Source organism: Bombina bombina, chromosome 1, assembly GCF_027579735.1.
Source record: "Bombina bombina isolate aBomBom1 chromosome 1, aBomBom1.pri, whole genome shotgun sequence".
In the NCBI taxonomy this organism is placed as follows: Eukaryota; Metazoa; Chordata; class Amphibia; order Anura; family Bombinatoridae; genus Bombina; species Bombina bombina.
In genome coordinates, this window is record NC_069499.1 from 1242238882 (window position 1) to 1242256801 (window position 17920).

A 17920-nucleotide genomic window follows, 5' to 3' on the forward strand; every position below is an offset into this window, starting at 1 on the left:
ATTATTAATCTATTATGTAGCTCCTACTTTGTTGAATGCCTAATTGGGCTCCTTAGGTTGACCATTATTTCACCAATAATAAGTGCCACTTATTAAAGATACCTACTGCAGGTCTGCTATGCTATAAAATGTTTTCTCAAATCTTAAAGAGGCAGAGCACTTAACATTTTTCACAAGGTGAAACATGATTACCATATAATAGACCTTTCACTTGACCACAACAATAATCAAGAATAAGACAACAGCAAACATGGGCATTTTAATAATAAATATATTTTAAAATAATTTTGAATCATTAAACATTAATGCAAACACTTTGGCCACAGAATGCTAAAGACATAAGAGTGAGCCTAAACAACTGATACCAACTAAAGCCAATTTGATAAATTGGAAAGTTATTTTTTTTAATTGCATAATTTTTCTAAAGAGTGAAAGTTTAATATTAACTTTAATGCCCTTTTTAAGTATCCTGTGATAGCTAGATGCTCTGATGCTCATTGTAGCATTAACCAGCCACTTGTAATGGCTGGCTATTTAACGGGCCAATTTGCCTCTTTACAGGTGCACATTAAATTAGCGCTCCACTTGTAATCTAGCCCTATTATGTAACTATGCTTACACATTTTAGTAAAGATGGACAACAGGATAGAATGATGAAAAATAAAGTAGAAGGGAGGTGCTAGAGTAAGGGAAGGGAGCAGAAAGAGAAGATGAGTTAAAAAAGGGAAAAACACTAAAAAATATACATAGAGCAACAAAGGAGAAATGGGAAGATAATATTCTTTTTGACGAGCAAGGAATTGAACCTGACAGTTTATTTTTTCTTCTTCTCACTCTCTTCCTGCTCTTATCTTTTCTTATTCTTCCCTAGTGCTCTTCAACAGCCTAATTCACATTGTCATTGCGATATCCAGCGAACTTGTTCACTTATTTTAATGAGTTATTTATGGTATTTTTCATGGACATTCTGAAACCTTTGCTGTTGAGTGTTGTCTCTGCACCTTGTTGTGATGTTACAAGACAGATTGTCCTCACAATTTATTCTTTACTATATTATTGTATCTATATGGGGAGACCTGCGAGTCACAATATTGTAACAGATTTTATCTTTCATTAATACAAATTTTTATTTTTTTTATTTTTAAATCTACGTCTGGATTTAATTTTGGAACAGCTTCAGCGCTCTACTGTTGATTCAAACTGTTAATACATTTAGGATCTGATGTGCATTTTATCTAAAAACCTTTAGGTATCCAGTAATTCTTTCAATTGAAGAACACTGTACAATTGAACAGCAGCGCTACATGGCTAAAGTCTTCAAAAAAGTCTTTGGAGATCTTCTCTTAAGTAAACCAATAGAAGCTAGTGCAGATCAATTGCCTTCCCCAACACAGTTAAAGGAAAGAATCATTATTAAGGTGAGGATTATTCATGTTTTGCTTATATGAATGTCTATGAAAACCCTGTACTTAAAGCCTTAAAAAACATTTGTTTGTAGCTTTTTGTATGTTTAACCAGATTTTCCTTTTATATTGTAAATGTTCTTCTAGTGATTTAACCATATCAAATGGTGGATTGGGAACAAAAATTTTTTTTAGTTGAATGGAAGGAACAATTATTTAAATTTAAAATTAATATTTTAAAGATGTATAAGCTGCCTACCTCTTGTCAATGCTCATTCCCCATTTTATAGGTGGAAATATTAATATTATTATTATTATCAGGTATTTGTAGAGTGTCAACAGATTCTGCAGTGCTATAAACATATGCAGTATACAAGGTAACATTTATAGGGGGTCAAGTGGGTAGAGGTCCCTGCCGAGAGTTGCACTGTTGTAATCGGCTCTTATGCGGGTGATCTACAAACAGCTGGGCTCATAGGCTTACATGCTAAGGGGTTCAAGGGGATAGCAGTGGAGTTAGGAAAGGTTAGTGTAGTTTGTATGCATCCCTGAATAGTAGAGTCTTTAGGGAGCGCTTAAAGCTTTTAAAACTAGGGGAGAGTCTTGTGGAGCGAGGCAGAGAGTTTCACAAGATGGGAGCCAGTCTGGAGAAGTCTTGTAAACGGGAATGTGAGGAGGTAACAAGAGAGGAGGAGAGTAGATCATCGTGGGCAGAGTGAAGGGGTCAAGAGGGAGAGTATCTGGAGACAAGGTCTGAGATGTAGTGGGAGCAGTGCAGTTGAGTGTTTTGTATGTCAGAGTGAGAATTTTGTGTTTGATCCTAGAAGCAAGAGGAAGCCAGTGAAGGGATTGGCAGAGAGGTGCAGCAGATGAAAAGCGACGTGTAAGGAAGATGAGTCTGGCAGAGGCATTCATTATGGATTGTAAAGGAGCTAGGCGGGAGGTGGGGAGACCAGAGTGGACAGAGTTGCAGTAATCGAGGCAGGAAAGAATGAGAGAGTTGATTAAAATCTTAGTTGTGTCTTGTGTAAGGAAGTGTCTAATTTTAGAGATGTTTTTAAGGTGGAAGCTACAGGCTTTAGCCAAGGACTGAATGTGAGGAGTGAAAGAAAGATCTGAGTCAAGTGTGACTCCAAGACATCATGCATGTAGGGTAGGGGTAATGATGGAGTTATCGACAGTTATAGAGAAGTTGGGGGTGGAGATTTTTGAAGAAGGAGGAAAATAAGGAGCTCAGTTTTGGAGAGATTTAGCTTAAGGTAGTGAGAGGACATCCAAGATGAGATATGATTAAGACAGTTAGTGACACTGGTTTGCAAGGAAGAAGAAAGGTCTGGTGCAGAGAGGTAGATTTGGGTGTCATCTGCATACATATTGTATTGAAACCCAAGGAACCTAGGATGTGTTGATTCAGAAGAGAAGGGGACCAAGGACAGAGCCTTGCGGTACCCCAACAGAAAGTGGTAACGGGGCAGAGGATGCCCCAGAGAAGGCTACACTAAATTTACGGTTAGACAGATAGGAAGAGAACCACCAGAGAGCTTTGTCGCAAATGCCAAAGGATTGGAGAGTTTGGAGCAAAAGAGGGTGGTCAACAGTATCAAAGGCTGCAGACAGATCAAGTAGGATAAGCAGAGAGAAGTGGCCTTTGGATTTTGCTATAATTAGGTTGTTGGTAACCTTAACAATTGCTGTCTCAGTGGAGTGGTGGGGCGAAATCCAGATTGCAGTGGGTCAAGGAGGGAGTTTAGTGTAAGGAAATCGGATAGACGTACATATACTAGCTTTTCGAGAAGCTTTGAGACAAGAGGGAGTAGGGAAATAGGGCGGTAGTTGGATAGGGAGGTTGGGTCGAGAGAAGGTTTTTTGAGGATAGGTGTGACCTAACTATTCTAAAATCCAAACCTTTTCCGGTCCCAAGCAGTTTGAATAAGGGGTTTTCTGCCTATTTGTGGTTCCTGCTAATGTTCATTGACCTAGATACAATAAAGCAAATGAAAGAAAATAATATTTTGAGAGAATAAATTTGCCACAACATTACAACTTAGATGGGCAGCTACAAATCTTTATGAATTCTCCTATTTTTAGCATCTAATATTTGCAAATCACTCTCTATAATCAGTGGTGCAACATCTATCCCATAACTGTTCGCCTGTTGGTGAACAGAACGAGCTCCATTATGAAACATACAAACATTGCATGAAAAACTCCTTCAAAAGAGAAAAAACAGATTAAAGAAAAAGCCCTCTATATCTCATGCTAACATATGTTAAAAAAAAAAGAAAAGGAAACTTGACAGTTAAAGAGAAATAAAATAAAAATAAAACCAAGACAAGGCTGGACCTAAGTGTAGGTGAAAAATCCTAACCACACTTATAGATTGCCCTTAAATGTCGAGAGCCAGTTCCCCCGAGACACCTTTCTATATAACCAGGTGTTAATAGTAGCAACACCCACTAACGAAATGGTGGAAATTTTTATTATTTTAAACATGATCTTGATCTTGCCTTTACAAAGAGGCCTCTTGTCAACTTTACAAATGTCTATAAAAGAAGAACATTTCATTATAGATATAAAAATCATCAGTAGGAAAAACACTGTGGTGACAGCTTACTGACCTAGCTGTTATTAAAATCCCTTTCCCTCAGATACACCTTTCTCTCTGAACTAGGTGTTTAATTAAAGACACTCCCATTAGCCTTGACTTGCATGGGATAAGCCAAACCCCTTTGAAATGAGAATAAAATTTAATAAATTTAATAGATTTAATAAAATCTCAATTTTTCTCACTACCCACTTTCATCTCCTGATAAAAATGTCTGATATTGGACAATGCAAGAAAGCACACATTAAATAATTTGGCTAAGTATATTCCTGGAATTATTTTAACAGTGTTGCACAAATTGGGCTGTGGTATAGTTGCCCTGTATTAATTATTTGGACTGTTTTGCTGTAAAATAGATGTGTATGTATACCTGTAAATATTTATCTTATTATTAACATATATTGATTCCTTATAAATTCTTTGGAAACAATGGAGACACTTTTACAGAGTTTATTTCACTTAACTTAATTGTAATGGTTTTGTGGGTTTTTACATAAAATTATATATTTAGTGGTTTAAATTTAAAAATCTATATATACATTTTTAATTACAACAAACACAACTGAAACTGCTAAGCTGATTTCACTTAAAATGTTTAAATGTTACAAATCCATATTTGAGAGCCTGCCAAACACAAGGGGAAAAAAATGCAGATTCAGTCTAGTCCATCTAGGCTCAAATTTATGGTACTATGCCATTCTCATAAAGAGTTTTATAACAGACTGGGCTGCTGTGCTGTGGAGAAAAAGCAAGAGGATAGGTAAGAGGAGGAATAAGTCATTATCCACTCAATACAGGCCAAAATGAAAAACAAGTACTATGGGGTCGATTTATCAAAGGCTTCGCAAGCCTTTCGACCCCCTCCGACATCAGATTTTCATAAGAGAACCTGCAGTCCGTATTTAACAAGCAGCGGTCATCAGACTGCTGCATCCCTAACCTCGTCCAACCGGGGAGATTGACAGCTCCTGCCCGTGCGTGATTGGTTATGCATGGGCAGGGGGCGGGATTGCACGCAAGCGAAAAATAGCGCTCGTGTGCAATGCTGAATTCCGCCAGGTGAATTCAGCCCACTAGAGGCGAGCTGCGGCAGACAGGGGCGCATATATGCGCCCCTGTCCGCGGCATCTTAATAAATCAACCCTAATATGTAGATGTTGTTAATCTATCTAATGATATTTTGAAAGTAACAGAAACACAGGTCCATAAATATGACTAAGGCTTTGCTCCTACCACTGGATTCAATTTATTTGAAACCATGTTGGATATCAATCGGTTCATTCATAATCTAACAAAATCCTTTGTTATGAATAGATCTGCTGATTCCCCTACAGTTGTGACTTTGGATGAATCTCGAGAACAATGGGGTGTTCCACTTAACATCCAGTATTGGTCAGACTTTGCAATAGTTTCTAATACTTTCTCTCTATTTGAATTAGGGCTTGAGTCCCAATATCATGTTACATCCAACACTTCTCATGCAAGGTTGGCTCCGAAATCCATTTTTTGCCCCACACATTCACAAGGTGTATATTTTGAAAAATTCCTAATTTTATCTGAACAGGACCCTAGTAGCAGATCTAATTTGACATTGAGTGAGAGATAGGCTATTAAGCCTTGAAAGCTAAGGAACATTTGGTAGTACATCAAGATGACAAGGGCCATAATGTTGTATTTATTAACAAATTAGATTTTAATGCTGAAGCTAATAGACAGATGAATGATGAATTAGCTTATATCAAGCACAACATTTCCAGAGGAAAGTTAGATTTACTTGATGATGGGTTATATCTTAATTTTATTATATATGACACTGTTAATTATTTGTATGTTACTACTCCTGTTGTGCCCATATTCCATTTGTTCCCCAAGGCACATAAATATCTCACTGATGTCATGGGGGAGATCAATTGTGCCTGGTATAGGTTCTCTGTTTGAGAACCTTTCTAATTGTATTGACACTCTCTTTAAGCCACTTTTTGATTTACTTCCATAAATACCAAACATGTATTGTCCCTAATTCAGGAAGTGAAATAGAAGTCTAATTTTTCATGGCTAACAGTTGACGTAGTGGGTTTGTTTACTGCTATGCCCCACCATCTAGGATTTCGAGTAGTTAGGCTTTTTTGGAGACATTTACTCATTATTCCCTTGAATTTATGGGTTTTATTTTACAATCATTAGTATTTCTTCTTAATGTGAACAATATGTATTGCTTTAGATGAGATTATATATAGGGGCGCCCGATGTAGTAAAAGATATATCAACAATACAATTGTAAGAGTGGCATAGCAATTTAGATTAAAACAAGGCCATAGACCAGTAAATAGTCACTAACAATCCTGAAATGAGTATAAGGTATCTTATATATCATCGGATGGTAAAACTCCAAAAGGCAGCTCTTCTTTAATGTCCGGAAGACATCCTAAAACATGAAAAACAAAAGGCGCCTCATAGGGAAGACAGACCGCACCATATGTACAAATAATTTAAATATAGTTATTCAACTCACATTTGTGGAAGCATGATCTGGGCTGTATTAAAGGCTTCACTAGTTACAAAGATACATTAATTGGATTAAACAGACTGTCAATGCTATTCAGCAGAGTGCATAGAGGCAGCCCAGATCGTGATGTCATCAGTGAGCAGAGCTTGGCAGCCATTTCAAAGTGACTAGAAACAGTAGTCATTTTAAAATAACTTTTCTACTGTTACTGTTGCATGATATAGAAAAGGTGCAGAAGGCTATTTGCAGAGTAATCTAAAGTAAGACTTTAAGATGACTAAGGTGTAGACTGTACCTTTAAGCATATATGATGCAATATTTCCTGATGACATATACCATGTCAGAGTATATTACTGTCGCTTTAAATGGAATCTTATGCCCCTTATGTTGAGGTTTCTCTTAACCTATCATATTTTATAAATATTTTTTTTTTGTTTAATTTTTTTTGGGTAGGGGTTAGGAGACACAGGTCTATAAATAAAGCGGTATCAAGCTGAAACATGACCGTGTTTCCTGCCCTTGTTGCTGTTTTTATCTTCTGCTTTTATAGAGGATATACCATAGCGCACCCTATGGAGGTGCGCTATGGTGGTGAGATGATGATAGCCCAAAAGTCCAAACCGAGGCTGCTCTTCCAAGATATATGTAACAGATGGACTACCTAAAGCAGGAGACAAGAAGGCGCCAAATAGGGTAATATCGTCGATACAAAAACAAGCACTGAAGGTAACAGTCAATGTACTCACAAGCGGAGCGGCACTGAGACATGCCCTCAGTCGCCCGTTAGACCCCACACGGCAACAGCTACCAGCCGATCACGTGATTATTATAAATAATATAAATAATACAATCAATCCAAGGGATACCTACAAGTGAGTTCGGGACTTATTAAGATTAAGTGACCTATAAACTAATCTGGAATAGAGGTAGTAAAACATATTAACAGGCATCCCTTGGATTGATTGTATTATTTATATTATTTATACACTTTATATTATATTTATATTTTATTAATTTTTCACATTATCATACATTATTATTAATATATATTTTTGTAGAATCTTAGAAGGGTCAGATAATGTCTGTAGGTATATGTGCAATTGGAGATGGCTCTGTGTGTGTACCATATATTTATTCCATTTATCTTTGAACGTAGGTATACACACTTGGTTTTGTCTCTACAATCTGCTATATGGACATTATTGGTAATTGTTTTAACTGACAATTCATTGTATCTTTATTTTTTGGTGATGTGTGCATATACGTTTGGAAGGTACCAGCCTTCCATTATTTTTTCCATAATATTTTCTCCATAATATGTTATATGGATTTAGAGGTAGGAGGATATGTGCATATATATATATATATATATATATATATATATATATATATATATATATATATATGTGTGTCCTGTATCTATATTCATATGTTTTTTAGCGATATATTTCTGATTCGTTTAACAGATATGTAATGATACATCAAATCATTCCAAATTTTTTTTTTTTTTTTTTTTATTCTAAGACTCATTGGCTGGGATCTTTGTATTTTTTATTATTATTTAGTCTGGGACCGGACTTTATCCCGTGCCTAAGCATATTATCTAATATTTGGTGGTGCGGTCACTTTATATTTCATATATATATATATATATATATATATATATATGTCTTGTATCTATATTCATATGTTTTTTAGCGATATATGTCTGATCCGTTTAACAGATATGTAATGAATGATACATCAAATCATTTCAAATGATAGAGCAGATCACGTCATATATGTTTTTAGAGATATGAATAAAAAAAAAAAAATTAAACTCCTAATATGTTATGTTTAATGGGTCTATAGAACAAAGGTTTATATGCTTTTTAAAGGTTTCTGTATTATCCGATAAATTGATGAAATGTATACACATAATTTTTTGTTAAGGCAGATTACGTCAGCCATCCAATTAAGGGTGTGCAATGGGAACTAAGATTTGATTGGTTAAAGGGGGTACATAAACAGCAGGTCTGTTTAAGCTATTATCACAGCCTGATGAAACAGGTCTGTGTAGCCGAGAAACGCGTTGCTGGTTTTTAAACATTTTAATACATTTGTTTTACTTGTACCCTGTTGGAGCTGATCTCCTCTTTCTTCTGAAACTGCCTAAAACAACTTTGAGCAATTGTTTATTGGGGCATCGATAACACGCATTGTCACTACACACCCCCTCAAAATATCCTTGGGAGGAAGGTGTGGACGCAGATCCGGTCCTGATTGGTTGAAGGAATCACGTGATCGGCTGGTAGCTGTTACCGTGTGTGATCTACCGGGCGACTGTGAGGTCCCGGTTTGCGATTTCGGGCATGTCTCAGTGCCGCTCCGCTTGTGAGTACATTCACTGTTACCTTCAGTGCTTGTTTTTGTATCGACGATATTACCCTATTTGGCGCCATCTTGTCTCCTGTTTTATAGAGGATATAAAATCAACTGTGAACTTTTACCTCTGTGCCCTCTATTTTTGTGAATGCTGTGCCTCTTGCCAACTAAAATTTTATACATGAATAAATCTGTAAATAATTTTTTAAGTAGACTATAATGTGACTATACTTAATAAATTTAGATTCTCAATTACTAGATTATACTCTGGGCCTTTTTATACTTTGTCATGTTATGAGACCATAATACTGGAAGATTTTGGAGACATATTGTTATAAGCTTGTATAATGTAGCTATTCCCAGAGAACCTTAAGTAAAACAGGCTTATACAAAAGGTTATTACCAAGGGAGATAGCTGGTTTACTTAGTACAAGTTCTTTTTATAACACTTTACAAAATCAAAATAAAGTGAATAAAACAGATGAAATGAAGCCTTTGTATATTTTACACACTTGAAAAGAGTTGTGTTCTTTAAAGATAGACTGCAGCAAACAAGCAGCTTATTGGTACTTGTCTGAGAAAAGCAGAATTTTATAGCAAAGTCTCTTTTTAGTTAAGCTAAGAAGTGAGAAACTGATTTGCAGTCTGCAATGTCCATATATCAAGAGGTATCAGGTTACAGCAGGCAGAGTGTGTGATACAGAGAGAAGGAGAGAGCCAGATTTAACCAGTTGTGTGCACTTTAACAGTTTGTATGCCAGCAGATCTTTGGATAAGAAAATATACAGCTAGAGACAATTGTATATAAAATTAATGATACTTGCGAGTGAGTTTAGAACTGCAGAGAGCGAAGTTGGCACTGAGTCAAAATGGATCACCGCAGGGAAGCTGTTCTTATTTCCTGGTAGAGGTAAACACTCAGTAATGGAGCTGGCTGGAAAATCAGACTGCAGAGTTAACACAGACTTGCAAGAGTTGCTGCCAAAGTCTGTTTCCTGAAATGTAAAGCGGCAGGAAATACTTCTTAGGTTTAGAAGCTGGAGAAATGACAACAAGGATTTCCTTTAACAGGTACAAAAGCAGAATCTGTAGATTTTAGCTTTAGAGCTTGAAGCAGAGTGGGAACTACAAACTTCAATTATCAAGCAAAGCACAGCACAGGTGTACTGATCACACCTTTAAAGGGAGGTGAAGGAGTGGGTTGGTCTTAGTTCTTAAAGCTACAGGAATATGACAGATCCCCCCTTTCAGGGGCGCCCCCTTCCCGGATCCAAACCTGGTTTGTCAGGATGTAGACGATGGAAGGATGTGAGCAATTGGGGAGCATGTAAGTCCCTAAGGGGTATCCAAGAATCCTCCTCATGACCATACCCTTTCCAATGTACCAGATACTCAATTGTTCTACCCCGGCGGCGCGAATCCAGAATTGATTCCACTTCGAATTCCGTTTGATCTTCTATCAGCTGAGGAGAGTCCTTGATGACTGGAGGAATAAAAACATCAGATCCTTGATAGGGTTTAAATAGAGAAACATGGAAGGATGGGTGTATCCTGTAAGATACAGGTAGATCAAGAATCGCTGCATTAGGGTTGATCATTCTTTTTATCTTGAACGGACCTATGAACTGTTTAGCCAGTTTTTTGCTTGGTACCTTTAATTTGAGGTTTTTTGTTGAGAGCCAAACTCTATCGCCAACTGAGTATTGAGGTGGAGTTAGATGTTTTTTTATCAAAATAACTCTTTTGGGTACATTTAGATTTCTCTAAGTGAATCTTTAGGGAAGTCATAGTTTGTTTCAAATTAGAGACATAATCCAGAGCATAAGGTGATTTCGAGGTGGAGATGGAGTTGGGTACAGTGGTTGGATGGTAACCATAAGTGGCAAAGAAGGGTGAAACTTTAGTAGAAGAGTTGATGGAATTGTTGTATGCGAACTCTGCAAGCGGTAACCATTCAACCCAGTCATCCTGGTTCTGTGAGATATAACACCTTAAGCATTGCTCCAAAGTCTGATTCAGTCTTTCAGTAAGGCCATTAGATTGGGGATGAAATGCTGTTGTCATTCTTGAGGAGATTCTTAACAATTTACATAGTGCCTTCCAAAACCTGGATGTAAACTGAGTCCCTCGATCAGTGACTATAGAGGTCGGTAAACCATGGAGTTTCACGATGTGATCAAAGAATGTTTTAGCTGTTGTGAGAGCGTTTGGAATTCTCTTAAGAGGTATGAAATGAGAGAGTTTAGTTAGATGATCTATAACCACTAATATGGTTGTGAATGAATTAGATGGTGGTAATTCGACTATGAAGTCCATTCCAATCATGGTCCAAGGGACTTCAGGTATAGGTAATGGTTTTAGTAAACCAAAAGGTCTGTGGTGTTCTTTTTTGCAAGCTGCACATACATGACAATCTGACACAAAGGTAACTACATCTTGTCTTAAACCAGGCCACCAGTAATTCCTTGTTAATAAATCCTGGGTTTTAGTGATTCCAGGATGACCGGACATAGGGTTCGTATGATGTAGATGTAGGATCTCCTTTCTTACAGAAGGAGGAACGTATAACAAATTGTTGTAGAAGTATAAACCTGAAGTGGTGTCCTTTACGCAGCATGATGGAATGGTAGAATCTTTTAGTAAAGCTAATAAAATGTCTTTTTGTAGGCTAGAAGTTACAGCTATAAACTTGGTCGACGGTATAACTGTTTGTTGTTCTTCCTTTTCATTATGTTTAATGAAAGAACGGGAAAGAGCATCAGCTTGGATGTTCCTTGAACCTGGTCTATATGTGATCTGAAAGTTAAATCGGTCCAGGAATAAAGACCATCGGACTTGTCTTGATGACAAGGTCTTGTTTTTTCTAAGATATTGTAAATTCTTATGATCTGTAAGAACTGTAAAAGGTTTGAGTGTCCCTTCCAGTAGGTGTCTCCAGTGTTCCAGGGCACATTTGATAGCTAGAAGTTCCAGGTCCCCCACGGAGTAATTCCTTTCAGCTATAGACAGGAGTCGAGAGTAAAAAGCTACAGGATGTAGGACTGAAGTATCGGTTTGTTGTTGGGAGAGAATAGCACCAATACCAACAGTAGAAGCATCAACCTCTAACACAAATTGAAATTCTGGATTAGGAAGCTGTAGGATAGGAGCTGAAGTAAAACATTCTTTTAAATGCTCAAAAGCTTGTTGGGCTTCTACAGTCCAAACGAGTCGATTCTTACCGGTTAACTTAGTTAGAGGTTGGACAATGGATGAAAATCCTTTGATGAATCTCCTATAAAAATTAGAGAAGCCTAGAAACCTCTGAAGTGATTTCACAGAGGTAGGTACAGGCCATTTGAGTATGGATGTAACCTTCTCTGGATCCATGTTTACACCGTTAGGGGAAATTATGTAACCCAAAAATTTTATTGTCTTTACATGGAATACACATTTCTCAGCCTTGGCGTATAGCTGATGTTCTCTTAATCTAGACAAAACCCATCTTACATGTTTTACATGATCAGTTAGATTTTTGGAGTATATCAAAATATCGTCTATATATATTACAACACACACATCCATTAAGTCTTTGAAAATATCGTTTATGAAAAATTGAAATGTGGCCGGAGCATTAGTTAAGCCGAATGGCATAACATTATATTGAAAGAGACCATAACGGGTTCTAAATGCTGTTTTCCATTCGTCACCGCTTTTTATCCTGATTAAATTGTATGCTCCCTTCAAATCTAGTTTGATAAAAATGGTTGCATCTGTTAACCGTTCAAGTAATTCAGGTATTAAAGGAAGTGGATACCTATTTTTAATCGTAATAGAGTTTAATGCTCTGTAGTCAATGATTGGGCGTAAGGTCCCATCTTTATTTGTGACAAAGAATATGCCCGCTGCTGCAGGAGAGGTTGAGGTAGAAATAAAACCTTTCCTTAGATTATCGTCTAGGTACTCTCTGAGAAATTTTAATTCTTTTTGAGAGAGTGGAAAAATTCGGCCGAACGGTATGATAGACCCAGGTTTAGTATCAATGGGGCAATCATAAGGTCTGTGTGGAGGTAGATTTTCGTCTTCCTTAAGGTCAAATACATCTGAAAAGTCTGAATACTGCAATGGTATATGAGGGTGTAGAGTTTTGATTTCCACACAGGGAAAACAGGTAGCAGAACAGTATGGGGAAGAGAAAGTTACCGTGTTACTGCTCCAGTCTTTTTGAGGGTTGTGTTTTCTTAACCAAGGATAACCCAATATTAAGGGGTGTAGTGAGCTAGGAATGATATCAAACGTAATGTATTCTGTATGACCCATGTTACAAGAGACAAGTAAAGGAACAGTATGGTGTGTGATTGGGCCTTTTAAATAAGTAGAGCCATCAATAACCTTCACATAGATAGGGGTTTGCTTTTGCACACAAGGTATTTTATTAGTATCTACAAGGGTTTTGTCAATGAAGCTTCCATAAGCTCCAGAATCAATCAGCGCCTAAGTCTTGAGAAGATGCTGGTCCCACTGTAAAGACAATGTGAAAGTTAATTGTGATTCATGAATGTTATCAGTATTTGGGTTAACTATAAGAATCTTACCCCTTTTTTGCCGGTTCAGAATAGGGCAGGAAGAGACACTGTGTTCTTTATTCCCACAGTACATACAGAGGTTTGATATCCTCCTTCTCTGTTTCTCTTCTTGGGATAATGGTCCACGGATGGCCCCAATTTCCATGGGCACAGGGACTGTGGAGGTCTTTTCAGAATGAGAGGGTGTAAACCTTTTGAGGTAAGTCTCAGGGTGTTGTTTTTCAGCTCTCTTCTCTCTGTATCGTCTGTCCATGGCTATGCATACCTTTATGAGGGATTCCATGGTGTCTGGAGGTTCAATGCGAGAGATCTCATCCTTAAGATGTTCAGAGAGACCTAAACGAAATTGGTTTTTTAGACTTACAGTATTCCACTGTGAATCTGTAGCCCAGAGCTGAAAATCTGCCACATAGTCCTCAACTGGACGTTTGCCTTGCTTCAGGGTGCGCAAATTTGTTTCTGCGGTTAACTGGGTGTTGCAATCCTCATATAAGACAGCCATCTCCTTAAAAAATTCACTGATAGAATTCAAAATAGGATCATCAGTTTCATAAAACTTATCAGCCCACGAACGGGGATCTCCAGTTAGATAAGAGATGGTAGTACAAACCTTGACCTTGTCAGTATAATATGTCCTGGGCTTCATGGAAAACATCAGCATGCATGCATTTCTGAATTCACGAAAGCGTGTTCTTTCACCAGAAAAAATACGTGGAGGGTTAACCTGTGGTTCAGGGTGATCAGCCTCTTTCCTTGAAAAGAAATCATTCATTAACCTCTTCAGGGTGTGGTTTTCATTTTTAACTTCAGTCAAACCTTGTGCTAAAATTTCAACTTTCTGGTTTAAGGAAGCTATTTCAATTGCCATTGAGGCAGGATTCATGATTTTTTTTTTTTATACAAGCTTTAAACTATAATGTATATATGTTAGTAAATTTCTTTATGGCTTGATAATTCTGTTATAAGCTTGTATAATGTAGCTATTCCCAGAGAACCTTAAGTAAAACAGGCTTATACAAAAGGTTATTACCAAGGGAGATAGCTGGTTTACTTAGTACAAGTTCTTTTTATAACACTTTACAAAATCAAAATAAAGTGAATAAAACAGATGAAATGAAGCCTTTGTATATTTTACACACTTGAAAAGAGTTGTGTTCTTTAAAGATAGACTGCAGCAAACAAGCAGCTTATTGGTACTTGTCTGAGAAAAGCAGAATTTTATAGCAAAGTCTCTTTTTAGTTAAGCTAAGAAGTGAGAAACTGATTTGCAGTCTGCAATGTCCATATATCAAGAGGTATCAGGTTACAGCAGGCAGAGTGTGTGATACAGAGAGAAGGAGAGAGCCAGATTTAACCAGTTGTGTGCACTTTAACAGTTTGTATGCCAGCAGATCTTTGGATAAGAAAATATACAGCTAGAGACAATTGTATATAAAATTAATGATACTTGCGAGTGAGTTTAGAACTGCAGAGAGCGAAGTTGGCACTGAGTCAAAATGGATCACCGCAGGGAAGCTGTTCTTATTTCCTGGTAGAGGTAAACACTCAGTAACGGAGCTGGCTGGAAAATCAGACTGCAGAGTTAACACAGACTTGCAAGAGTTGCTGCCAAAGTCTGTTTCCTGAAATGTAAAGCGGCAGGAAATACTTCTTAGGTTTAGAAGCTGGAGAAATGACAACAAGGATTTCCTTTAACAGGTACAAAAGCAGGATCTGTAGATTTTAGCTTTAGAGCTTGAAGCAGAGTGGGAACTACAAACTTCAATTATCAAGCAAAGCACAGGTGTACTGATCACACCTTTAAAGGGAGGTGAAGGAGTGGGTTGGTCTTAGTTCTTAAAGCTACAGGAATATGACACATATTATGCTGTTGATATTGATTATCATTGGTCAATGATATTATACCAATGGAGTTGATTTTCTTTTTTGAGGTAATTATGGGAGCTGAATTGCTCTCCCTGATGTGTGTTTCTAATATATCAATTAAAAAAAAGAAGAAAGCGTTCAATTTTCCAAAATTAGCTGTAAATAAGGCTGAATTGGCTTGTCATCTATATATATTTTTTTCTTAGCACAAAAAACTGGGACCAAAAGGGGACTTTGTCATCAATGCAGATGATCATAAAGAAGAAAAGAAATTACAAGGGGAGCTATATATGTGGGATCCCATTGATCAGGTATATACCTATAATGTGTCATATTTTCAAACTGCAAACAATGTAAATGCCATATAAATTCAATTTTTTTAATTTCAGCACTGTCTATATTTCTTGTTTCTTACTTGTCCAGTAAAGTTTACCAATCTGGTAGTAGTGGAAAAAACTTAAGCCTGCAATTACAAACAAATTCAATTAGAAGTTGAACCACTTATTAATAGCAACCCCAAGGGAAACAGGAATTTATTTGAAAAATAAAACAAATGTAAAACTAGCCTGACACACAGTCTGTGCACTTTAGTACCCTTGAGGGCTCACTACTAGTAATCACTGTAAGTAGGTCTCTCCACCCCCCCCCCCCCACCACCTAAACACATACAAATTTAGGTATAGTTATTAATGTTATTAGTTACTCAACACATATATCCCAAACCAATAAGCATATATTAGACTTTAAATAAAATTATGACAATCCAGATATTATTTTGTCGAAGAATTTTAACTCCACTGATACATTGCAAAATGTTTTAAAAACATCTGAATTTTCTTCTTCCGAGTTATTAAAAGTTTATTTCTCAACTTCAGCTTTTTCTGACCAAAGTAGATACACATATTTAAAGGGATATGAAAGCTAATTTTTTTCTTTAATTTTTTTTAGATAGAGCTTACAATTTTAAACAACTTTCCAATACTTTTCAATAAACGATACAAAGAGAACTTAACAAATTGGATAGTAGAAATAAATTGGAAAGTTATTTAAAATTGCATGCTCTATCTAAACAACGAAAAAAAAACAAATTTGCGTTTTATGTCCCTTTAAAGTTGAACAGGGGTAGTAAAATTCTTCTAATTTAAGTAAATATTAATAAATCAAATAACTTTCTAAGAGCTAAAAGATATAACAAATTTTAAAGTTTCAATTTAGAGACTTTGCATTTGCTAACTTATGGAACTCCTGAAAAAAACATACGGCTAGATTACAAGTTTTGCGGTAAGCTGAAAAAGCAGCGGTAACAGGTCCTAACGCTGCTTTTTCATTACCGCTGCTATTACGAGTCTTGAAGGTTTAGGGGCACCGCACACTTTTTTGGCCTTAACACAAACCGACTTACGTAAAGTTCGTAAACCCTTTTTCTATGGGACTTCTATAGCGCCGGTATTACGAGTTTGTCCTGGGAGGCCAAAAAGTGAGTGGTACACCTCCAAGATTCCTAATGCATTCTAAAGTCAGTAGTTATGAGTTTTACACTATAACGCCTTAGCATAAAACTCATAACTAAAGTACTACCTATTAACCCCTAAACTGTGGCCCTCCCGCATCGCAAACACTATAATACATTTTTTAACCCCTAATCTGCCGCTCCGGACATCGCTGCTACTAGAATAAACATATTAGCCCCTAAACCGCCGCACTCCCGCCTCGCAAACGCTAGTTAAATATTATTAACCCCTAATCTGCCGCCCCTAACATCGCTGCCACCTACATTATACTTATTAACCCCTAATCTGCCGCCCCTAACATCACCACAACCTACACTATATTTATTAACCCCTAATCTACCGTCCCCAACATCGCCGCCACCTACATTATATTTATTAACCCCTAATCTGATGCCCCCAACATCGTCGCCACCTACCTACATTTATTAACCCCTAATCTGCCGCCCCCAACATCGCCGCCACTATTCTAAATTTATTAACCCTTTAAACCTAAGTCTAACCCTAACCCTAACACCCCCTAACTTAAATAAAATTTAAATAAATCTAAATAAAATTACTATCATTACCTAAATAATTCCTATTCAAAACTAAATATTTACCTATAAAATAAACCCTAAGCTAGCTACAATATAACTAATAGTTACATTGTATCTAGCTTAGGGTTTATTTTTATTTTACAGGCAAGTTTGTATTTATTTTAACTAGGTAGAATAGTTTTTAAATAGTTATTAACTATTTAATAACTACCTAACTAAAATAAATACAAATTTACCTGTAAAATATAACCTAACCTAAGTTACACTAACACCTAACACTACACTACAATTAAATTCCCTACATTAAATACAATTAATAAATTAAATTAAATTAGCTAAATCACAAAAACAAACACAAAATTACAGAAAATAAAAAGCAAATTACAAGATATTTAAACTAATTACACCTAATCAAATAGCCCTATCAAAATAAAAAAAGCCCACCCAAAATAAAAAAAAAACCCCTAGCATAAACTACCAATAGTCCTTAAAAAGGCCTTTGGCGGGGCATTGCCCCAGACAAATCAGCTCTTTTACCTGTAAAAAAAAATACAAACCCCCAAC

At 36.6% G+C, this 17920-nt stretch overlaps 1 protein-coding gene across 2 annotated transcripts in view; it reads left to right on the forward strand.

Annotated features, from left to right (window-relative positions):
• The window catches only part of PLCG2 (phospholipase C gamma 2), a 438832-nt gene that overhangs the window by 272316 nt on the left and 148596 nt on the right, over window positions 1–17920 (forward strand). For both annotated transcript variants that reach the window (XM_053700715.1, XM_053700707.1), the window contains 2 exons: window positions 1250–1418; window positions 15516–15620. In XM_053700715.1, coding sequence (XP_053556690.1) covers window positions 1250–1418; window positions 15516–15620 — 274 coding nt within the window. The remainder of the gene's footprint in view (window positions 1–1249; window positions 1419–15515; window positions 15621–17920) is intronic.